Below are 26,162 nucleotides of genomic sequence, written 5' to 3' on the forward strand. Positions count from 1 at the left end.
AACTGTATATTTTTAGGGGCCTTGATTATGGAATAAAGCCTAGTGACATCATTATAAAACCACATCTGGATAAGCTTTAGAGTCTTTGTCTTTCTATCCGATTTAGAAAATTCAACAAACTGGGAGAATACCTCTATTAACAGGCAATACATTCTCAGATTATTAAGGTGTCCTTTCTCTAAAAATAGAGACAAGGAGGGATTAAAAACTCTGAATCTGTAAATGCTATAAAGAAGTACCCAGTACACAGACATCGGGGATATTAGGGGAATTTAGTTGTATTGAATACATATTAAGAAAAAAAGAGGCAGAAATTAAATTCAAAGTACTCTTTCCTCATATTGAACTTTTGTCAATATTTTTCACTGTCTATATGAATGCTTCAGTTCCCTAAAGGACAAAATTCCCTTAATATTTTTATAAATTATTTTCAAAATAGCATCTTTGTATCACAGATACAAAAAATTAATGCCCAGGAAAGCTTACGTTACTTCCCTTAGTAAAAGAATGACTCAGTGATGCAATTGGAAAGAAAATGCTTTTATTCATTCTCCTAAGTGCTTGACAGCTATCTTAAATTGGACAAGAAAAGCCTTTTGCAATATGTTTGATTTTATCCACAGCAAATGTTTGACTGTTTCAAAAACAGTGATTATTATTTATTCTTGGTTTTACAAAGTAAGTATATACTTGAGTCCTGAGTCCTGAGTCTTTCCTTTGCAAATGATAGAAGTCCAACTATTTCATTTTTTTTTTTTTTTCTTTCTGGAATGGGATTCTTTCCCCGTTGTAACTGTGGACTTTCTCCGTGGACTGGAGAACATGGTCAGCAGCAACTCTGAGCTCATACTGTACTGCCTGGAGAAATTCCCTGACCAGATTGAAAAATACTGAGGAAGGATGCTGGTTGTTCCATCTTGGATCCTATGTCCAACTTTGGGACCAAAGAGGCAGGATATGGGTACTAGAAGAAGAGAAGAAAGAAAAATACAGCCACAGGGGAAATCATTATGAGCTGGAGCACTACCCCAAATGTTGACTCTTAATAATTCTAAAATTTGGCTCCAATATTTGTTGTATTTACAAATATTAGAATCTTACTGCCAGTAATTTTGGTGTGAATGCAGTTAGTAATACGTCTGTCTCCTTGGAAATCATTCAGCTCTGCTGTCTGTCTGTGTTCTTCCTTTTGAGAATTTCCCTGAAATTCTATTTTCTTTTTTTAAAAATTTTTTATTTATTTGTTTGTTTGTTTGTTTATTTATGGCTGTGTTGGGTCTTTGTTGCTGTGCACGGGCTTTCTCTAGTTGCAGTGAACAGGAGATACTCTTCGTTGTGGTGCAGGGGCTTCTCATTGTGGTGGCTTCTCTTGCTGAAGAGCATGGGCTCTAGGTGCACGGGCTTCAGAAGTTGTGGCATGCAGGCTCAGTAGTTGTGGCTCGTGAGCTCTAGAGCGCAGGCTCAGTAGTTGTGGCGCACAGGCTTAGTTGCTCCGCGGCATGTGGGATCTTCCCGGACCAGGGCTCGAACCAGTGTCTCATGCATTGGCAGGTGGATTCCTAACCACTGCGCCAGCAGTGAAGTCCTGTCTATTTTCTTAAAATTGAATCTCTATTTTGTCGATCTATTTCCTCCCATTTTTGAGACCCTCAAATCTGTCAGTGCATGGATTTTTTTTCCAAAATAAGAAATGAATTTTTAGAATATTTTTCTTTTTTGTATTGAAGGCAGGCCATTCGTTTCTTGATTTTTATCATCTGCATAGGACATCTCAGAGCCCTCCTAGTACCATTAACAGTACATCACACCTGTGGTATCAGTTTTGTAGCTCAAGTCTAAAAAGCTTAGATGCCCTATCTCCATTCATTTGTGTATATTCAACATATATACTTTAAAATGTCACCTATTTTTTTTGTAGCTCAAGTCTAAAAAGCTTAGATGCCCTATCTCCATTCATTTGTGTATATTCAACATATATACTTTAAAATGTCACCTATTTTTTTCTGGCACTGAAAGAATTGCTGAAGACAGAGTGGTAAACTTCACGGAACCTTTAAGTTCTCAGTTACACATTGCCTTAACTTTGGTTTCAGTAAGCTAGTTTAAACCTAGTGGCTATATAACACTAATAGAAGTAATCAAAACATAGTAATAGGTAGTCTCCCAAACATCTTGAAGACTTTTACATTTTATTATGCTTGACATAGTTCCAAAGTTACGGATTTTTCTAGCCACATGCAGACATACATACTAATATAATATAATGTAATATAACATAACATAATGCAACACAATATAATATACATGAAAAGCCTAATGAACATCAATAGAAGACTAGTTAAACAAGTTCTGGCTAATAATAATATGTACACTGCTATATTGTACGGTCATTTAATAGAAAGAGCAGATCTTTACCAATAGGGTAGCTTCTTCAAAGTATAATGTGAAGTACTCATGCAGAAAGGCATATCTATACAAACATTTGTATATTTGTTTATATATTTAGACTACCTCTGGAGGTACACATAGATGTGTAATAATTGCTAAGCTCCTGGAAGGAAGTGGATAATTGGGAAACAAGAGTAGAGGGAGACAATTTTGATATAAGATCTTTTCCATATTTTAGATTTTGTATCATTCATATATATGAATGGATAACATTCAAAATTAAGTATAATATAAAAATAAAATAATTACAAAATGGTAAATTATAAATACTAAAAAAAAAATTTGGAAAAAAATGTGAAAGAAAATTTGCCCACAATTTCACCTACCAGAGACAGTGACTAATTACATTTTGACTTGTATATTTGCTATCTTCTAATCTTGTTTTGTTAATGCACATATATACACATATCTTTGGGCCAGACTGTTTTACAGTCTTTTACCACTATAATACATAGTGATCATAATACCAAATTACTAAGTTCTTTTCTCAATTATGCTTTCAATGACTGCAATATTTTTACATATTTCACAATGTATTTAAGTAAATCATTACAATATTTGGCTTATTTCTAATTTTTCTCTATTGTAAACAACACTGCAATTTCAACATCCTTCTATGTAACATTTTGTAAGTATGCATTTCTAATTTCTTACAATTAATTCCTCAAATGTTTTTGTGCGTTATTTAAAGTTAAAGATTCTTCTTCATATTTTGTAAATATTTTTAACATACATTAAGTGTGCTTACCATTTTCATGGCACTACAATTCTTTTTTTTTTCTATTTTTATCATTCGTATTTTTTTTTTACCTCATTTATGGTGGTTTTTCAATGAAGTCATTTTTGCTTGAACTTGTAGTCAAATCTAGAAATACCTTCCTTCATAGTTTCTTCCTTAGATAAGAAAACTAGATAGATTTTCCTCATCCCAAGAACAGATAGTTTTCCTGATATTTTTCTTGATAGTTTATATTTTCAAAATATTTTTGTATGTACGAGTTTCTATGAGCCTTTCAATTACCTAACGAAGTATAAAGGTTAAAGTTTTATTCCCATTTGGCAGATGAGGAAATAGAGATTCTGAAAACTGAATTGATTTGCCTGGAATCATAAAGCTAGTTAATGACAAAGCTAGGACTAAAATTTTGGTGCTGTAACTTTCTGACTCCCAACACACAAATCTCAGCTAGCTAAGTTTAAAGTAAGAGAATGATGGGAAATTCTATTACATTACTAATAATATTCAGTGGTGTCAAAATATTAATACAACATTCATATCTTTATCACATTATCAATGTATTCTTAAAGACAGCATGTCAATTAAAATGTGTCATCAGATGTTAGCTTTAGTTTTTAAAGTTTAAAGCAAGCCTACTTATGTTAAATGGGAACTGTCTCATTTTGGGGACTCATAAATTGAGGAGATAAATGTAGAAAATATAGGTCTGCAGAGTGTAGTGTTGATAGGAGAGGGGCCATTTCTGCAAAGTCAGTAATGAAAAGTTATGCAGTGTAAACTGGGATTTTTATGACTGTCCTGCTGCATGACCTCATGTCATTCCTGCTTCAGTTAACTATGGTCATGAAAGAATAATATATCCTTTTAACCCACTCACAGAAATGGTAGTTTGCTAGAGCTGCCATGACAAAATATCAGACTGGGTGGCTTAAATAACAGGAATTTATTTTCTCACAATGCTGGAGGCTAGAAGTCCAAGATCAAGGTGTCAGCAGGTTTGGTTTCTCCTGAGGCCTCTCTTCTTGGCTTGCAGATGGCCACCTTCTGGCTATGTCCTCACATGTCTTTTCTCTCTACACATATATCCCTGGTGTCTTTGTGTCCAACATTCCTCTTCTTATGAAAACACTGGTCGAATTGGATTAGGACCCATGCTAACAGCTTCATTTTAATGTAATCACCTCTTTAAAGACCCTGTATCCAAATGTATTCACATTCTGAGCTGCTGGGGTTAGGGAGTCAATGTATGAATTTTGGAGGGATATCATTCAGCCCATAACAGTAGGTATACTTTGCAATGATTGTATTACAACTGCACACCAAGGTAGTGAAAATTAAACAGACAAATATCTATTCCTTCCTCCCTCACTCCCTCCCTCCCTTCCTTCCTTCCTTTTTTTCGGGAAGTAAAACCTAAAGAATATTAGAACAAAATATTTTCAAGGCTGTTGATTTGTGGTTCTTTCATTCATTTATTCATTCATTCATCCATTTATGCAAAAGACCCAGGCAATGTAATAGTGTTTGACTAAGGACTGACCTGGCACGTATAGACATGTAGCTTACAGTTTTCCTCTCTGGGTTCCCATCTCTCATATCATTTCACCTACTCTACTGGAGTTATTGGTTGACTTAGTTGTCTCTCTCACTAGACTGTGAGTGCTTTGAGGGCAGGAAGTCTATCTGTCATGTTCTATCCTGAAGACATGGGAGGCTATCAACATATAGTAAAGGAACAATAAACATTGTTTTCAGGGTGAAGAAATCAATTTTTTCATTTATATGAAAACTAGATATGATTATGTGGACAATGTGTCAGGATGCCAGACTGGTATTCAGAGGGATGTTCAGAGACAGACTAATTTATCTGAAACTGACAACCAGACCAGTTGATTGGTATCAGAGAAGTGACACATGACCCCAGTGCTTAACATCCATTGGGTAAATATTTGCTTCTTATTTCACTGTATCACACAACTACACAGACTATGCAAAGCTCATAAGCACACAATTTGTGCAAAACCCCTGAGAGGTGCCATCCCATGGCTATAAATATGACTCATTTGCTTATATTAAAGGATGTAAAAATCCATCATTTTAAACCTTTGAAGTAGTTATGCAATTCAAATCCGTATAATCACAACAGAAGACTGATATATATTTTAAACATAAAATTGTTGTTTTACTATGAGTGTGAAACTTCATATGAGTGTTAGTAAATGACCTATGACTTAAACAAAGGCATCCTGCTTGCTTGACTAAAAATCCCATCCCTGTGTTTACTGTACTTCCCAGTTGCATTCAAACCTAGAACAGTAGAAAAAAAATTGCCAAAAAATAATTACAATAGTTTAAGGAAGTTTGTCTCATATATCCCAACTTTTAAAGACTGTTTTGCAAAGTTGATATCCTTGTACTGCCCTCTCTACTTTTTCTCCACCCTACTGTGGAAATGTATACAAGTCTAGCAACTCCTAGGGATATACTACCAAATATGCAAATATTTGGATATCTATTTCATGTGGGGAGATTAGAAAGCCATTTTCTGCCACTTGTGTAGCTCTATTATGCAAAAATCAAGAGGATGCTTGTCATAAATTCTATTAGTTTGGAACTCGGGGTATCGAAAAGACTATATAGATAATTTTAAGAGAGTTCCCTTGCAGCCGAATCACTGCTATAAAGTTAAGCTTGGTTTTTAAAATATAAATCAAATAAATGTTTTTCATAAAACTACATACTTTTAGTGTAAACTGAACTCGCACAAACTTTTGAGTAGACATTCCACAAATTCAGCATCTATCGAATTCTTCCTCTGAAAAAACATTTTATAAAAATTGAACTTTGGCTTTCTTATTTTTTTCCGTTATTTTGTTTTAATGACAACAGTATTCCGATCTGTCATTGTAAAGAACTAGACTATTTTAAAAGATGTGCTGAAAATAAAATTAGCTCATGGATACTAACATTAACCAAACGTAAATCAAGATATTTAAGGAACATTTCAGCGCGTAATTAAGGAAATAGAAATCTTGTAAAATTACTATCACGAAAAGTCTAAGAAAGTTCATTATAATTTCAGTGATAGTGAAGCTGTTCACCAAATATAAAGAGACAAAGGGATGATGGCTGTAAGACAAATTAAACAGGTACATAGTAATTTATATTTTCCCTTTGTCTGTGGGTATAGTAGCATGAGTAAACAAATACCTGGATTTACATTTTATCAATACTCTCATAATTAATTTTTATATGTGATTTACTGTGTAATATGAAAAATTAAGAGCCTGAAAACGTGAGCATTTGGGAACTAATAGTAAAATATTAATGCTAATACATTATCTTCAATTTTGTGTCTATAAGTGTTTTGGCGCTAATATCCTCATTGTAATTTGTTGTTAATCAGTGGAATTTTAGTTCTTCCCTAAATTAGTTCCTCTTATAAGTATCTGTCTTCATCGCAAGAGAGACACTATCATTTATAATTTTGCACAAATATTCTTCTCAAATCACTTACCGTTTTATATTGTAATTTATTGAAGCAATAAAAATTAAAGTGGTTTGGAATCATGGGTATATAATAAATATCTACACCAGAAAAAACACAGCATCTTTGAGGTTTGAAAAACATAACCCAAAGCAATGTGTAGTTCAGAAGAGATATCTGAAAATATCTTGTACACATCTTATCTGCTGTTTCTCAGCATATAAAACACATAGTAGATGCACATAGCAGGTGATGCACGACAAAAATTTATGGAATGAATAAAGAAATAAATGACACAAAAGCTATTTCTGAAGGTGTATATTGTCATATAAATATACTTTCTTTCCCCAAAATTGACTATATGTTTTAGATTTAGCTGAAAATTTTTATCTGACTTTTAGATAACTACAGGATAAACATTTTTAAAGTACATTATTTGCAGTATTTATGAGCATTAGTTAGTTAGTGGAAGTGCACTTAAATTAAAAGAATCTGTTAGCTTCTGCTGTTGTTGACAGTTTAAAATTGTTTGGTCTTACCTGTGTAATGCATTCTCCTTTATAAAATGCTTTTGTGGCTATTTGTCTTATTTTATCTTTACAATAATTGTAGGTAGAGATGTTACAAATAATATACTATAAAGTAAAGCCAAAACTTCAGTGATTCACTCATATGTCAAGACTGTAAACTCAAACCCAAGTCTTTGCTGATTCCTTTTCTCTCTATTTTTTGTTTCCTTGCACCATAATGCATCCAATAGTATTTCAAGTTTTGTCTCCCTGCTTTTGTAATGGGTTTTAGCTTTACACGATAGCAACTATATCAAAGAAAAAAAAAAAAAAGAAATTGACCAGATGATTATTAACCAAACTCAGGTACAGTTAATACCAGCTTTATCTGTGAAATCCACCATAACAATTTTGGTTTGTTCCAAAGTCTCTTATCCCAGTGTTTAAAATTTTAAGTACTATGAATTGGAAATGTGAGGGAGATTTCGCTTTTCATGTTGTACTCTTTTGCAGTGTATTAGTTTAATTTTTTAATATGTGAATACATACAATTACCCCCAAAATGTAAATAACTACTTCAATGAAAAAAAACTAGGAATATGCAAATTATATAAATAAGGACATAATCATGTTTATTAACATTATTCCTAATTATCAAATAAATACTATTCTATGTCAGGTATTGTTTTAAATGATTTACATGTAAATGTAATACTAATGTATGTTTTTGCTATATTAGGTATAGCCAAGCCATCCTGGATTCAGATATATTGCCTTGCATCTGTATCATTATATCATATTTTCTAACTTTTATAAAATATGGTTAAGTTGTGTCTGTCTGTCTGTCTGTCTATCTATCTATCTATCTATCTATCTTATTACCCAAATAAGGTTTTGTTATTTTCTCTCCTCAAGGTCAATAACCATGTCTTAATCTGGTTTTTTTGTTGTTGTTGTTGTTTGTTTGGTTTGGTTTTTTGTTTGTTTTGAACAGTCTTTGAGAGGAAAAGGGGAGAAGGTTGTTTGGGGGTTATATAAAAGAAGGAAAGGCATCCATTTCTCCTGTCTTTTATCGCCTGTAAACTGTACCATTTTTCACTTTCCTCTCCTGAATCCATGCTCTAAAGACATTGTCCATCTAAGAAACATACAGATTCCCAAAGCACAAGGTTTGACACAGTGAGCACCCACTGATTATACTCTGAAGTGGATATAGATTAATGGGTGAAAAGCATGCCCAGCCTCTTCTTTAATGGTAAATTCTTCAGAATGTTTCCCAGTGTTCAATACAGACAGACTTCTGTTGGGCCGTCACATGAGCTGTTCTGAGTTCTCTGATATATCTGAATCCATAGTACACACATACTTGCTCCCTCTTTCCATGACTGGCAAACCCACCTCTAGTGCTGAGAATGCTGCTTGTCATTTCTCATGGAGTGCTGGCTACCTGCCTGGCCAGATATATCCAGAGAAATCTAAATGTATCTTATACTCCAGTTGAGGCCCTCCTTGTATTAGGGTGAGAAAAAGAGAGAAAATGAATGAGGGAGGGAGGGAAGGAGGGAGGGAGAGAGAGGGGGCAGGGGTGGAGAGAGAGAGGAGGATACATTTTTATTTTAAGGAATTGGCTCAGGTGATGGTGCACAAGTTTGAAACCTGTAGGGCAGATCAGCAGGTGGGAGACCCAACGAAGGGGTTCATGTTGCCATCTTGAGTTTAAAATCCAGCAGGCCGGAACCTCAGGCAGAATTTTTATGATGCAGTTTAGAGGCAGAATTCCTTCTTATTTGGGAACACTCAGTCTTTGCTCTTAAGGCCTTCAAATTACTGGATGAGGCCCACCCACATTATGGAGGGTAATCTGCTTTACTTAAAGTCAACTGATTATAAATATTAATCCCATTTAAAAAATACCTTCACAGCAACATCTAGACTAGTCTTTGACTAAGCAAGTGGACAACATAGCCTACCCAAGTTGACACATAAAACTAATCATCACAGATATACAACTTTCAAGAAATCATCAGTAAAATATCAATTAATTTAGGGAAAAAGTTAGACACTGTCATAATGTGAACACTTGCAGCATAAGTGTTTTTCTGAAGGAATGTCAAAAGACTGTTCTTTGAAAATTACTGTTTTAAAAGAGAAAAACCTGTCATTGTATGGAAGTGATTCAAGGATAGACAATTCAGTAAAAGTCTTATAATGGGCCAAACTACTTCTAGCTGTGAAGACTAGACTTCATTGAAGACTTCATCAGCTTCTAAAAATGCAGTGGTTGCTTTTGATGCATTGTATTTTCACAAATTGATGTTGAAACATAATTTTAATAAGGTATTTGCACCCTAACATTACAATTTACGTTCTGGGAATCCATTGTGCTCATGTTACACATTCTCTTCTTATATGCAGGACAATTTGCTTAGTATTTCATTCCAAATGAAATTGCAAGAGGATTTTATGATGAATTGAACAGGTGATCCTCTCCAAGCCTCTGTAACTATTACAGCAAATATCCAAGAAGTAAAAACTTTTATCACAATTTTCTGAACGTCAAGTTTTCTTAGAAAAATAGACATTCAGTAGAGAGTTTAACCTCTGAGAGCATTGAACACAAACTTGTCTTTTTACAGATGAAGAAACCAAGAGCCAGTGAGGGCAAGTGTTTTGCCCAAATTCATGCAGACTAATGGCAGTTCTTAGTTCTTTAACTAAGAACTAGATAAAGATTTCCTAACCCCCAGTTCCATTATATTTGGGTCCATTGCATCATCACTGCAAAGTTACCAACCTGGAATCCAACGGTCTTTCCAATCTGGCCCCAACCTGTCTTTCTAGCATTATTTCCTTTACTTCTTTCGTGTGTCCTGCACCTGAGCTAAACTGAACTTTGTTGACCTAAGCTAAACATTTCTCACCAAGCTTGTGCTGAATAATTCTACAACAATGCCTTTTGCCAACTCTTCCCATCCAGGATGTCTTCTCCCTCTGTCTCCACTGCTTTAAAGCCAATTTAAATGCTATCATCTCCTTTTTGATAAATAGATGGATATAGATAGATTTATCTCAAAATTTCACAGATCTCATTAATCTGAATATACAAATAAGTCTCATTAGTTCTAATACTCATATTTCTCCCGTTCAGTGCCCTCAACTCAAATAGATGATCTCTGCTTCCCCAAAACTAATCCACACGCACTACTAAAGAATATGAGAGTAGCAAATTTCTACCTAAATCTGGGGGAAAATTCCCCAGTTTTGCAAGAAATATTTAGATAAGTTATATGTCTAAACTTTTTCAAATAATATTCCTGGAATCTTATCTCAATTCTCTCTCTTTGGTTTGTGAGTTAAAAGCATTTATGAAAATTGAAAGCCAGATACTGACTTCCTAATTCTGCCTCTCACTCTCCAGAGGCAACGTAGAGGAGTGGGTAGGATGTTAGTGTGAAGCAGGGGTGGGGTGTGCAGGGAGGTGATTCTGCTCTAGGGTTATATTATTATAAAACTAGCCAAGAAAAACAACCTTGGACCAAATATACTGTAATTTGTTACAAACTGAGTAGTAGAGAGACTCAGATCTGTCAACCTAAGGAGTTTTGCATGGAAGCCTTTTGTTCTAACCAGCTAGAGAGAAAGAGGAAAATGAGGACGCATCATCCCTCATTATCCTAGACAAACTAGTGCCTGACAATTCCCAGCAGGCTGGGCTCCTCCACCACATGCCACCTGCTGCTATCCTGATGGCATGTGGTGGGAGAGCCCAGGTTTTCCTCTGTTTATTTCCAGTTGTCTTATTGCGATGAAGTTTTCACTCTTCAACCATCAGGAATGTCCAAAGTATTAGGAGTCATAAGGGGATGCCTATAAGATGCATCCTTGTTCTCAAATAGAGTGTAATCCCCGCCCCCCCCCCCCACCGCCACCGTGAATACCTATGACTGAGATAAAGATGCTCACAACAGAGATTTGTTAAAAGGGCAAATAAATAGAGTGTAAACAAAGCACCCACTGAGAATCAGGAGATGCTCTATGAGTAATATAATCTTTGAATAGGGTTTTGATGAAAGGGATGGATGTGGATTTCTCTGATGAAGTGGGAAATATTGTAAGCACAAATAGAAAATTTGTAGAGCTTAGTCATGTAGTTTGGGTGTGGTCTTATGTCTGAGTCATTACCAGGGCAAAATGATTCCAGCTCTGCGAATTAGTCTGAAAGCGCAGCACTGGATGTTGGTCATGGTTAATTGCTCACCCGGCCAAAGAGAAGCATGGTTCAAGTTAAGGTTTCTATGAGGAACAGAAGAGCAGTGGTGTTCAGGCTAAAGAAAGCCTCTGCTTTTATTAATTATAAGGTCAGAATCTGATTTTTCTGGAATCGAAAGGCTGAGAAGCAGAAGCGGAGCAAGGTCTATACACTGGCAGAGATGCATGCACCCTGGCGTACCACGTGCGCTCTGGCAAAGCTCATTGCTTTGCAGGCATCTGTGGAAAGCACAGCACCGTTTAGGTCTTGCCTCCTAAGATGTGTTCTCACTGAACGATGCCCTAGCGCTGGTTTTCAAGTTGGACTACCAAATGACAGAAGGAGTTGTGGTCAGTAACTACCTAGATGGTTCCCACAGTTTTCAACATCCAGGTGATGATCTGTGGGCAGGATGCACAGAAAGAAGAGAGAAAAATCAGGGAAAAGTTGTATTTTTCCTCTGCGAAATAATACTAGGAAGTTCTCAGTAGAAGAACCAGAGAACATGCATCAGATGATAAAGAAGCAAAACCTGCTTTTTAATTTTCTGATGGGAGAAACCAATGAGAAGATAGAAATTCCTCACTTTACGCCAGGAGTTAAAATCATTGCCTATTTATTCGTTCATTTTGTAAATTGAGATCAATGAAATTCTCCCAACAACAGCATGAAATCAATGGTAAAATAGCATGTAATTCATGGCCTGTATTGTAAATTATAGTTTGCTTGACAGTAATCGGTGAGGTTTCCATGCACCAGGATGCGTTTCCTTGTAACGCGTCTCAGGATAATGCCTGTGGATCCATTTCTAATGCACAGTAGAGTGATCTGTTTTTCCCTGTCCACAACTCCCTGTGTTTGATCTTATGCAAATGATGCAATCAAGCAAATGGGAAACAAGATGTTGTTGCTAAGGGGCTCTGATAAACAGTGGCCTTATGTTTTTAGGGTTCCCCCACCCTCCATTTACTGACTCAGATTTGTGTACATACCTGTGATTGTTTGAATCCATTGATCCATTACGTTGCCCTTGAAGGACCTACCCACATCTGTACAGACATATTACCAAATCAGTTGCAGTTATGCAGGGAGGAGAGAATTATCATTATATTCCTCTTTGCTTTAAATTTTAAATTAGTGGTTTTGTTTATGGCTTCACTCCCAAAGAATGCCTTAGTCTGCGTCCCCTGGAACTTTTTCACTTTTTTAGTTGATTCTTTTTTTTAAAAATCCCCCATTCCATTTGTTCCTTTTTCACACAGCTACTCTTTTCCCCCACCTGATGCTGTCTCCTTTTTTCTTGCTCTAATTTTTTTTTCCCTCATCCTCACCATCTCCTCCCATTTCACCAAGGATTTCCCAACCAGGTCACCTGGGCAGCTTCTTCTACCATGTATCATGTTAGGTTCTAGCCTCTTCTTTTTTTTCCATCCCTCATCATTCAAAGTACACTAGTGACACTTCATCTTCTTATGGAAATACATTGAGAATAATCTACTTTGGGGTGGACAGGACAAGCATAAAAATGACTGGAAAGTCAAAAAAGCTGTTTAATCAGACTGGCTCTCTTTGTACTTTTGAGTTGATAGGTTTTAAATTTTCAGAATCAAAAGGAAAGCCTCAGTTCCTATTGTAGCAAAGATATAGCAATCATATTTCCCAAACCAGATATATGACCTAACAAATTATTTTGTGTGTGAGAATTAATATATCTTTTAAAAAATGGAGAAAATGTTGATTCTGCATAGGTTTGAAAATCTTGGCTGTATGGTCACCATAGGCATAAATGAAGTGCCAGTTGAGCGTGGAGTCTTTATAAATCTCAGTTGATAAGACATCTACCTATATAGCTCTATTTCTGTGAATATCTGTATATTTATTTCTATAGCTCGACTTAATATCTGACTTACTCCCATACAATTAGTAACATATGAACCACAGTCACTCTCAGGGGGTCCCCACCCCTCCCGTTATGGTGTGAAACCTTCCAGGGTCTTCCATAGTTTCTTGGCATTTAGAGTGTGACCATACATGGTGCCTTCCTCCTCTATGCAAAAGGATCACTACTGAGATGACCCGCTCAGATCTAGTATGTATCTTCATTGCTTCTGAGTCACTCCTGGGAAGCTGAAGTCTTTGCAGTGTTTTCTGTGGCACTGCCTGCCTACATACACCAAGGTCTTTACTTTGGCTGGGGTCTGTCTCCACCCTGGAACTCTACCTTGGAAACAGGGATCAGAGCCCCTCTTCCCAAGAGCCTGCACATTTATTTCTTCTTCCTTCTATCTTTATTCCATCAATACGGGGAACCTGAGGTGGAGAAGAGGAGGGTCTATGCACTTCTTGTTTCTTCCAAACATTATATCTGAACCTCAAACCCTCTGCATTCCCCTCTGTCCAGGAGGGTTCTCTTTCTGCTTCCTGAGCAGACACATTCTGTTTTATAAAGAGTTCCTATTTTGTAGATAAATTCTGAAGGTATAATTTGATTGAGGAAAATTTAAATGAGAATTTAAATGAGGGTCAGGGGTAGGGAAGAGCGGAAGAAAAAAAGACATAGGTTAGGGTGACAACCATATTGATCTCGGCTCCCGCGGTACAGATGCCAAGCATGACAGAGGCTCAGAGGAGGAAGTTATCCCTGAGGGCTCCAATTTTAGACCTCACTGGTTCCTCCAGAGAATTGGCCAAACCATGAAAGGAGAAAAATAAAAGGTCAATACAATGAAGGGAGAAGCAAGGTAACAAGACAGCTACTGCTGAGGAGTGACAAGGATCCATTTCAAATTGGAAAACCGAGAATTATAGTAGCTTCTTTCAGTATGTTCAGCAGTGCCTCTCAGTCACATCTCAGAGACATGAGAAGTGTTAGAGAAATAAGATGATGAGATTTATCCAGAGCTAGGAATTGGGAAAGCAGATACAGAAGAGGACTGGGGAGGTGGAAAACTCTAGGGACCCAAGAGAATGGCTTTCAAATGGGTGATCAAAGATCATAGCAAGGAAAATGCAAATATTCGAATACTCTGGAAATAAGAAGATACTAAGAGGCTGTACATTATGTGGTGGCAAAGGAGTGATTGTATGGATATGACCAGTGGAAGAGGTGGGAATTTAACAATTTGTGGTCAGAGAGGGCATATTTTAGATTAAGAATCTTAGAAATAGTTCCAAAGATGATCAAGTAGTGGGTATAACTATGCTGCCTGTTGAATAAATGAAGCAGAAGTGAAGGGCATTACATTTGAGGAAGTTAAAGTGCAGCCAGATCCAGAGATGAGTCATCCTTGAGGATGTTGGACCTGCCAAAAAAGGGATTATGATTGAAAAGAAAACTGAGCCAATGCTGAAGTCATTGAGGAAAGGAGAAGTATGATGACATAGGAAGTGTAATAGAGCATATGTCAACTAGGTCTTGGGCATACATCTTCTTAAATAATGAATTGATATTGGTAAACTATGGCTGTCTTTTCTCCATCTAATATATACATGTATATCACAGAAGTTGAAAAATATACGTAACCAAAAAACTTAACTGATCTGCATGCCCTCACTTCGAGAAAACCACTGTTAATATATTTTTTTAAATTTTTCTCCATAATAGATTGTAGTTTTTTAAAATTTTTATTTTATATTGGAGTATAGTCGATTAACAATGTTTTGTTAGTTTCAGGTGTACAGCAAAGTAATTCAGTTATACATATACATGTATCTATTCTTTTTCAAATTCTTTTTCCATTTAGTTTATTACAGAGTATTGAGCAGAGATCCCTGTGCTATACAGTAGGTCCCTGTTGGTAATCTATTTTAAATACAGCAGTGTGTACATGTCAGTTCCAAACTACTCCCCCACCCTTCCCCCTGGTAACCATAAGTTCATTCTTTAAGTCAGTGAGTCTGTTTCTGTTTTGTAAATAAGTTCATTGGTATCATTTTTTTAGATTCAGCATATAAGCAATATCATAGGATATTTGTCTTTCTCTGACTTATTTCACTTAGTATGATAATCTCTAGGTCCATCCATGTTGCTGCAAACGGCATTATTTCATTCTTTTTAATGGCTGAGTAATATTCCATTGCATATATTACCACATCTTCTTTAATATTTTGGTGTATCTCTATCTTCTGGGTTTTTTAATGAAGTATTCATGTTTGAGAATTATGTTTTGGCATTCAAACAAGTACAACTTTGCCTTTTTCTTGTCTTTTAATAGTGAATCGCCTCCATCTTACAATTACATTGGTCTGACAAATTGTATTCAATTGGAGACTTTTAGATATTACTCTATTTCTGAGAAAATTTGGCAATCTGGGTAAGGGGCATAGATAGAGGTCTCCCTCCGGTCTTGCCCAATTCATTTATTCAACAAGTAAAACTGTGCTAATTAGCTCTCATCAATCCTGAAGACATCTTGGTGAACATGATAGAAAATATCTTTCTGTACTCAAAGAGTTTACCTTCCCCTGGGAGGGATATAAAGTCAAGAAATCAATGACAAGGCAATTTCTGACATGTTTTGGTGATAATAATAGGTAACTAAACAAGGTGATATGACAGAGAGTACCTGGGGATGGATTGTGGTGGCCATGCTGTTAGATTATCAAGAAAGACCACTCAGAGGGGGATAAGCCTGAAGGATGAGATAAATTCAGCCAAGTACAAAGAAAGAGAAAACAGATTTTAGTTACAAGAAACAGCACCTGCAAAGGCCTGGAGGTGCGAGATTGCAGTGTTGGAGGAACACGAAGGGACAGAAATGTCCAGTGTATGGGAGGCATGAGAAGTAGGCATTTGTCACATGAAGTAGGATCTCATTGACCACAAGTATACTTCATTCTAAGAGCAATAGGTGACCACTGCAGGGTGTTACTCTGGGGAATCAAAAGATCACTCTGGACTGATGATCTTGCTTCCTTCTTCAATGAGAAAACAGAAGCAGTTATAAGATAAATCCACACCCACTCCCACCACCATCTTCCTACCTACCAGCATTTGTACCCACATAATCTGCCTTCCCTCCTGTTACCATAAGTTATCTGTCCCTGCTCCTTCTAAGTACAAATTCTCCACTTTCATACTTGGTTCCAGTCTTTCACATGGTCAAGGAAAAAGCTCCAGCAACCCTCTCCTCTTACATCCATTACCAATTCTGCATTCTGTGTTGGGTCATTCCCATCAGCAAACATAATTTTTATCTCATTTAATTATTTAAAAAAATCTCCTCTGGACTCTACTCACCTTCCATCTATTGTTTCACTTCTCTGCTTTCCTCTACAGCAAAACTTCTTGAAAAAGTTGCTTATATTCACTGTCTCTAATTCGTCTTCTCTCATTCCCTCACAAAGCCACTGGAGTCAGGCTTTGACACCCATAACTTCACTGAAACTTCTATCGCACAAATACCAGTGACTGCCATATTGCTAAACTCGGTGGTCAATTTTTAGTCCTCCTCTTACTAGACCTATCACCCATAAAACATTTGCTTCATTTGAATTCTAGGACATCATATCTTCATAGCTTACTGATTGCTTTTTCTCTGTCTCCTTGGTTGATTTCTGCTTTTTTCCCCTGACAGCTTAAGGTTGATATCTTTGGATTTGGGTCCTCATACCTTTTCTTTTTCTGTCTGTACTCACTCTATTTGTGTTCTCATCCATTCTAAATGCCATCTATATGATGATGACTTCCCAAATTACATCTCAAGCCATGACTTCTTCTTGAAATTCCAAACTTGTATTCAAATTGCCTAATTGACCTCTTCACTTGGTTGTCTGATTAACTTCTCAAACTTGCCATGTCTAAAACATGAATTATTTTAAACTGAAGTATAGTTGATTTACAGTGTGGTGTAAGTTTCAGGTGTACAGCACAGTGATTCAGTTAAATATATATATATGTACATACATATATTTATTTATTCAGATTCTTTTCCCTTGTAGGTTATTACAAGATACTGAGTATAGTTCCCTGTGCTATACAGTAGGTCCTTGTCGGTTGTCTATTTTATATATAGTAGTGTGTATATGTTAATCCCAAACTCCTAATTTATCCCTCCCCACCTTTCCTGTTTGGTAACAGTAAGCTGGTTTTCTATGTCTGCAAGTTTATTTCTGTTTTGTAAATAAGTTCATTTGTATCATTTTTTTATATTCCTCATATAAGCAATATCATATGACATTTATCTTTGTCTGTCTTACTTCACTTAGTATGATAATCTCTAGGTCTATCCATGTTGCTGCAAATGGCATTATTTCATTCTTTTTTATGGCTGAGTAATATTCCACTATACATACATATATATATATATGTGTGTGTGTGTGTGTATGCATATATATACACACACACACACACATATACATACACATATCACATCTTCTTTATCCATTCGTCTGTCAATGGAGATTTAGGTTGCTTCCATGTCTTGGTATTGTAAATAATGCTGCAGTGAACATTGGGGTGCATGTATCTTTTTGAATTAGAGTTTTCTCCTGATGCATGCCCAGGAGTGGGATTGCAGGATCATATGGTAGTTCTATTTTTAGTTTTTTCAGGAACCTCCATACTGTTCTCCATAGTGGTTGCACCAATTTACATTCCCACCAACAGTGTGGGAGGGGTACTTTTTCCCACACCCTCTCCAGCATTTATGATTTGTAGACTTTTTGACAGTGGCCATTCTGACTGGTGTGAGATGACACCTCATGGTAGTTTTGATTGGCATTTCTCTAATAATTAGCAATGTTGAGCATTTTTTTCATGTGCCTGTTGGCCATCTGTATGTCTTCTTTGGAGAAATGTCTATTTAGATCTTCTGCCCATTTTTTGATTGGATTGTTTGTTTGTTTGATACTGAGCTGTATGAGCTGTTTGTATATTTTGGAAATTATTTCCTTGTCAATTGCATCATTTGCAAATATTTTCTCCCATTCTGTAGGTTGTCTTTTCATTTTGTTTATGGTGTCCTTTGCTGTGCAAAAACTTTTAAGTTTAATTGGGTCTCATTTGTTTATTTTTGTTTTTATTTTCAGTACTCTAGGAGAAAGATCCAAAAAGATATTGCTGCAATTTCTGTCAAAGACTGTACTGCCTGTGTTTTCCTCTAGGCATTTTATAGTATTTGGTCTTACATTTAGATCGTTAATCCATTTTGAGTTTATTTTTGTATATGGTGTTAGAGAATGTTCTAATTTCATTCTTTTACATGTAGCTGTCCAGTTTTTCCAGCACCGCTTATTGAAGAGACTGTCTTTTCTCCATTGTATATTCTTGCCTCCTTTGTCATAGATTAATTGACCATAGGTGTGTAGGTTTGTTTCTGGGCTTTCTGTCCTGTTCCATTGATCTATGTGTCTCTTTTTGTGCCAGTACCATACTGTTTTGATTACTGTGGCTTGGTAGTATAGTCTGAAGTCAGTAAGCCTGATTCCTTCAGCTCCGTAAAACATGACTTCTTAATCTTCCCCTTCAAAACCTGTTTTGTATGTGATCTTCAACCCAACAAATGGTTACTTTGTCCTTGCCTTTGCTCAAGCCACAAGACATGGAGTCGACCATGGCTCTTCTTTCTTGCCCTCTACCTACAATGCACTGAGGAATCTTAATATCTTTGCCTTTAAAACATATCCAGAGATCCTCTTGAAGTGATGTTAGCAAAATGGTGGCACAGGGGTTTCTTGCCTTGCCCCCTGCAAGAAATATCACAACTATCCACACACAAAAATACCTTCATAAGAGCCAAGGATTCCAGGTTAGGGGTTATAGCACATGGGTGAAGCACAGAAATAAGAAAGATGCATTGGGGAGGGTAAGAAAGATAGATTCACATTATCCCCATCCCTCCTCCCCCAAACCCAAGCAGCCCAGCATGGAGAGAGACATGGGAGAAGGAGAGTAAAGTGAGCACCTGACTTCACCAAAAATCCTATATCTGGTCTGTCCCAGCACCAGGCTGACTCCTAAGGCCCCAGGTAGCTCCATGTGTACTCTCATGAATCTAGGCCCCTGATTTACCCTGCACCTTCTGGCTCCAGTGGCCCCAAGCGGGTTTTGTAGCACTAGGCAATTTCCACAACACCAGGTTCCTGGTAGGCCCCTGCAAACCCAAGGCCCCAGCTCAACCCTGCACGAGGCTCCAGTGGCCCCAGGTGACTCCTCCAGTTCCAGATGTCTTCCCTAGCTCCAGGCTCTCAGCAGTCCAACAGGAAACCAGGCCACTGGCCCACCCATGTGCTAGCCAGCTCCAGTGGTCCCAAGCAGATCCCGTTTACCAGGCCCAGGCTTTACAGCCCCAGTTTTAAGTCCAGCTCCAACACACATACCCAGGCCCTTGGCCTGACCATGTGCAAAACCAGCTCCCAACAACTACAAGCCAGCTCCTGAGGCCCCAGGTCACAGGCTGATTCATGTAGTTCCAGGTCCAGGCTCGCCCTTAGCTCCAAGCCAGCCCTCATGCCCTCAGGCTCCAGGTCATCTCTCACAATACCAGGCTCCTGGAATATCCAAATATTGAATCAGCTGCTACAGACCCAGATGCTGGGCCCACCCGGTAGTTCATGGCACCTGGTTGGCCCCCTGGAACCAGGATCCATGTCAGCTCACATAGAGCCATTTTTTTTTAAAGCCATTTTTTAAATTGGAGTATAATTGCTTTACAATGATGTGTTAGTTTCTGCTGTACAATGAAGTGAATCAGCTATATGTATACATATATCCCTTCCCTCTGGGACCTCCCTCCCACCCCACCCCATCCCACCCATCTAGGTTGTCACAGAGCACCGAGCTGAGCTTCCTGTGCTTTATAGGGGTTCCCACTAGCTATCTATTTTACACGTGGTAGTGTATATATGTCAGTCCTAATCTCCAATTCATCCCACCCTTCCCTTCCCCCACCACGTCCACATGTCCGTTCTCTACATCTGCATCTCTATTCCTGCCCTGGAAGTAGGTTCATCTGTATCATTTTTCTAGATTCCACATATATGCATTAATATACGATATTTGTTTTTCTCTTTCTGGCTTACTTCACTCTGTATCTCCGAAAATGCAACAACTTGCTCACCCATAAGTAGTCTGGGGTAAACCCTAACTATGAATGGAGGACTTGACAAGATTTGGTATTTTCTACTTCAATCCTGGGTCACCAGTCATATCGGCTCTCTCTAGCAACATGACCCTTCTAAGCAGGCTCACTTCCTCATCCTGGTCTCCCCCAGTCCTGACCATCCTATACATGGATGCTTTCCAGTCTATGGAGGAGCTTATTTTGTCAGAGTAGAATCCCGGCACAGACAGTAATCCTGGAACTAATACAGGAACATACTCCCATTCTGGGTGAGTTTAGGAGTAGATATTCTGCGTGAGTTTAGGAGTTCCTTGATTAAGGTCACCTTCAAAGCATGGAGGCTGTAGTGTAAAAGAGAATGGGGCATTCTATGGTAAGGAGATTCTTGATATGGTGATACTGTGATGATGCCTTCTGACCCCACCAGCTCAAGATAACTAAGGACTCCCAGATACGCAAGTCTGTCCCAGCAAAGACATACAACTAAGTCTCAGGCCACCTTTGAACGCTATGACTTCTTCACCACCTGCAAATTAGGTAGCCAAATCCCTGCCTCCACAAGCTAGAATGTAAGAAAGCAAGAAAACTGCCCACCACAAAGAGTTCACTGGCAAAAGAGCATTGTAGCATCCAGTCAGGTTTGCAGCTGACCAAGACACTCTGGTATGGCTGGGAGAGATTCTCATGTAAAATATTCCAAAGTCACTTGGAATCAGCCCCATGGAATACAATTTCTTGCTGGGGCATGTCCTTTCAGAGAAGATTGTTGTATTCTCATGTTCAAATACTACAGCTTTTCCCTAGTTGCACTGACTTACCCATCTAGGATTCCCCCTTTCCTCTAGGCTCTGTGTCCTCCTTGGTTTTGCTCCTGAAACTGGCTTTTGAGTCAAATCCCCAGCTTCCCTTTCTCAGGAATGCAAGAAATTCGGACAAATGGGAGGGACGAGAGGCTGCGGTCACCAAGTTCCTGAGAATCAGAAGGAGAAGATGACGAAAACAGGGAAACGGCAGATATAATATGTTAGCATATTAACACATTATAGTTTGGGCCAAGATTGGACCTGCTAATAGGACATGTTTTGTGCCTGAAGTTTTCCCACAGTAAATAATAGTTTACTCTCTTTGTAGCATCTGAGGCCACCGTTCTCATGCTTTTTAGCTTTGTAAGTTTCATAGAATGTTTCTCCAAATGAAGGTACCCCAGTTCTGTCTGATTTGTGCACACATGGTGTAGCTGTTCCTGCCGTCCCTCAGAAGTCCCTGGCAAGGCCATGCTGTTTTAACACCAACTTCAAAGTGTCCTTATAACTAATCTTCTGACCCCATTGCCTGAGGGTGCCCCCCACCTCAACTTGATACCATCGAGTACTTGTAGGATAAAGTTGTGAAGCAAACAAGCCTTAATCAAAAGCATTGCAAGTCTCTTCTTGATAATCACCTTTTGTTCTAGAGTAACTATATTTAGTGTAAAAAATGTTTTTGCCTTCCTTCTGATGGCCTACATGTTTAACCAATTGATTATACTTTGCGTGAAAATCAAAGTGTTCTCTTCCCAGTTTACTTCTGCTGTCAGTGCAATGCAGTATCTATTTCCCTGAATTAGGCTGCATTTCATTCATCTTTTAAACATGAAATTGTAATGGTTCAAGGTTAATGATCTTTAAAGAAGATGTGTTGCTTACATTGTAACTACCTTATTTCAAAAATATTCCAAAAAATAATGATTATTTCTAGTAGTATAAAAATGTGACTGAGGTTTAAATCTTGGTAAAGTTGACTGAACTTTGCTTAGATTCATTCAACAAACTAATTATTGTGTACCTTTATAAAAGAAGTGTTTGGGGTATTTTAGAATTAAATTAGTAAATTACAGATTAGTTTCTTTTCATGCAAGGGAATATGGTATCCATTAGAGAGGCAGATAGGTATAAAGTACCAGGGAAGTTCAGGGGAGGGAGAGATTATTTCTGGCTAGGGTACTAGCCCACTCTCTTGATCAACTATACCTAACTCAACTATATCTAGATCATCTCATTCATTAATTCTTTCTTCATTTATTCAAACATATATTCAAACCTACAATGCGCCAGGCATTGTGCTAGATATTGAGGATGCAAAATGAATATAGCACCATTGCTTCCTTTACAGCGTCCAGTCTGATGGATCAGATAGTCATGGAAACAAATCATTATGACACAGTGTTGTAAGCGCTATGCCAAATGCATGTGCAAAAACCCTGGGAGACAAAGGAGAGGATGACAGCTCCACCTTGTGCCAGGGGTCACGGCCCAGTGCGTTTGGGAAATCTTAAGAAAGAAATTGTCATTTGCACTGAGCCTGGACAACTTGAAGGTCAGGTAATATGTAGTTGGTCAGGTGGACAGGAGAAGAAAAAAATTCAACAAAAGGAATTACAAGAGCAAAGTCACTGTTACAAGCTATCTATTTGCATTTCAAAAGCCAGACCTGTTGTCTTCAAATATGTCTTTAAAATAATTTAAATGTCTCATTTATTTTTTAACAGAGCCCTTGAACTAACTCTAAACTCAGAAAATGATTTACCTGGTCACAGACAATCAAGAAGACAGTCAAATTTGTTAAAAGAAAAAGTTTGACTGACACTTCTCTATTTACAACTGACCATAGTATATTTAAAGGATAAAACAGCCTATGTTTTATTGCTATTGATTTGTATGTCTATTGATTCTTATTTTAAACTTTAACAGTTCTAAGAAGTAGGAAAGTAGAGAATAAGTGAGATCTCCTGAATCAAAACTATGATGGTAAATAAATTCTTGTTTCCTCCACCCCCTAGATTTAGTGGCCTTTACGCCCCACCAGTTTCTACTCAGTGCTTGCACACATGTGGGATGTACAAACAGTTCCCTGGTCATACTGTACACGGCACAGCTGCCACCAGACCATGTGGATCCCCCAGTTCTGACCGTCCTGGATTCTAGAACTATATCCGTACAGTAAGTAGAAATGTTGTCACTGTCACACACTGGTTCATGCAAGAATCCCAGTGAGTTCAATCAAGGGAAGGGTTTGTGACATAAAATTAATTTTATTGTGATTAAATGCATAGAAGTGATTAGTTCAGTGGTTCTGGGAACCTTTGATTATCACTTGCCAACTTAATTTCCATTTTGTCTTTATGCAATCAGGCTGAGCCACACATGTATGCAGATTCTGTGCAAACTTCAATAAGGGAAAAACTGACCACTTACTTACCTTGGGCTTTTTATATGTGAGGCATTATTTGCAATGATTTGGAATTAGAGAGCACAATTATATTTCTTCTTTTTGATTATAAACTAAGACTGTCTTGTTCCCCAGCATTTGAAGTCAGAAAGAAGCTTTCACGTATTGGCACGTTCAGATTATTTTTGATATTACTGATCCATTTCCTAATACGTGAGGTACAAGGTATATTGCAGTACTGAATTAAAACTCATTAGACCTCTCTTCCCACTAGTTAATACTTGTTTACATTCATCGCTCTTGGTCTCGGTTTTCTCAACGGTAAAAGAGTTTGAACGGAAGAAATTATGATATTCATTCAAGCTGAAAAACACTGTGATTTATATCCCATTGTTCCAGGTCTATACTGTTCCATTGGCCTTCAGAGCGTCCCAAGCTGAGCCCACTTTAATTACCTTAAAAGATTTCCCACTATGATAATTATTTCTCAGTTTACCAATTTCTGCCTGTTCCATGACTTGTCCTGCTCATTCCCACTGACACTTTGTAACCCTCATCTGGAATACCCTCTATTTTTCCCTTCTGCCTACCAATTCCAATCCATCTATCAAGTATACAATGATATGTATCCAGGTAGTGTGTCACCTCATTCAAGAAGTCTTATTTGAGTACTTCAGCCTTTCCAATCTCAGCTTTTCTTCTATAGTTGCATATCACCTCTATGTTAGATTGCTGCATTTTTCAAGACAATTATGGCTTGAAAATTATGCAATTATCTCTCCCTCTCATTTCTCAGAAGTTCTCAGTACTTTTCCCAATTTTTGTTCTATGGCTTATGCTCAAAATCAAGTGCTCACTCATATATTTTTGTATTATTAGCTAATTAAAAATATAAATAACTAGAGAGCAGGTGCTATGTCATATTTTTATACCATTCAGAATAGACATTTAATGACTACTTGGGTTTTTTTAAGTGAATCACTTTTGAGCTCTCAGTGTGTTTCTTTACAGTGGCATAAATCCAAGTTCATATGTGTCCTTTAAAAATCCTGCACATTTCAGATTGGACTTGAATGTATGATGATAATAATGCTATATATTTTCATTCCCAGGTGGAAACAACCAAGAAAAGTAAACGGAATTCTGGAGCGCTATATACTATATATTTCAAATCACACGCATGATTTTACAATTTGGGATGTCATCTATAACAGTACAGAACTTTTTCAGGATCACGTGCTACAGTACCTCTTCCCTGGTAATAAATACTTCGTCAAGCTGGGAGTAAGTTCACTTTACTTTTATCAGTTTCTCTGCCCCCATCACTCCCCTTGCTGCTTCCCTTTCTTTTGTCTCATCTTCTCTCCATGCCTCACTTAAAAAAAATACAAAATTCTCTTGTATTGCTATTTACACTGAAAACTCACTTCAAATACAAAGTGAAAATTCTGCTGATCTAAAAGCTACATATTTATTTTATATTATGCAAAACAATAGAATAACCATCTGAATCAGTAGATTTTTCCAAATCTAATTTGGGATCATCAGAAATTATTTCTTTTTTATTATTTGTAGAATGTCATAAATGTTGAGGGCTTTTTAGAAAATGCTTGGATTAATAAGGTTATTTCCCCATGGGGCTTGTATTCATTTGAAAAGCAATGTGCAGTTTGAAAATGTAGGTCTTATATTTTTAAATGAAGGTTTAAATGACCCCCAAATATTCTTGATTATTATTATATTCTGGTTTACATTACACTTCTGTCTCGAAAGAACAGTCACTTAATAAAACCCTAGAATCAACACAGTTTAGACAGGCGATAGCATTTTTTAATGCAAAATAACACTTTTACACAAAGGTCTTTTAAAAGACCTTGATATTACTGTGGAATTTATACTCAGTAGTTCCTTTTGTTTTTTGATGAAATATAATCTTTTTTAAGTTTAATAGCACATCTGAAAATAACTGAATATAAACATGAGATTGTCCCTATTTGTTTTAAACACACGCTTCATTTTATAGCAATACCTATATAAGGATATTTGCTTTGATAAATGCCATAGAAAATATTCTGCTCTTGATTATGAATAAATTTACATTTATGTAGACACTGTGTATGCATTCATTTCACTTAACACACTCTTGAATGCTCTAAATATTATACCACAAGGAAATAAACTACATTCAACTTTTGCTGTCTGACCTGACACCATAAAACAAGGGCAATCAGACAATGTTAAAAATCCTGTTCAGAACTGGCTTCATGTGCCTAAGTGTTCAGCACGCAGATGGGTTTCTGAATCAGCGAGTGGATTACTTAGCTTTATTACGCAAGATATAAGAAGTGTATTAACTTGATTTTCAAAAGCTAATACAGAAATCCACACTATTTTCAGAACAGTGGTGATATCAAAATAAGAAAAGTCCCTATGGTTTAGAAGCAACTAAAATTAAACAGAA

General features: G+C 37.1%; 1 protein-coding gene across 1 annotated transcript in view; it reads left to right on the forward strand.

Annotated features, from left to right (window-relative positions):
- The window catches only part of USH2A (usherin), a 795,295-nt gene that overhangs the window by 391,303 nt on the left and 377,830 nt on the right, over positions 1–26,162 (forward strand). The window contains exons 32-33 of the mRNA XM_068538548.1: positions 23,313–23,472; positions 24,814–24,985. Of these exons, the coding sequence (XP_068394649.1) occupies positions 23,313–23,472; positions 24,814–24,985 (332 nt within the window). The remainder of the gene's footprint in view (positions 1–23,312; positions 23,473–24,813; positions 24,986–26,162) is intronic.

Source organism: Eschrichtius robustus, chromosome 3 (assembly GCF_028021215.1).
Source record: "Eschrichtius robustus isolate mEscRob2 chromosome 3, mEscRob2.pri, whole genome shotgun sequence".
NCBI lineage: Eukaryota > Metazoa > Chordata > Mammalia > Artiodactyla > Eschrichtiidae > Eschrichtius > Eschrichtius robustus.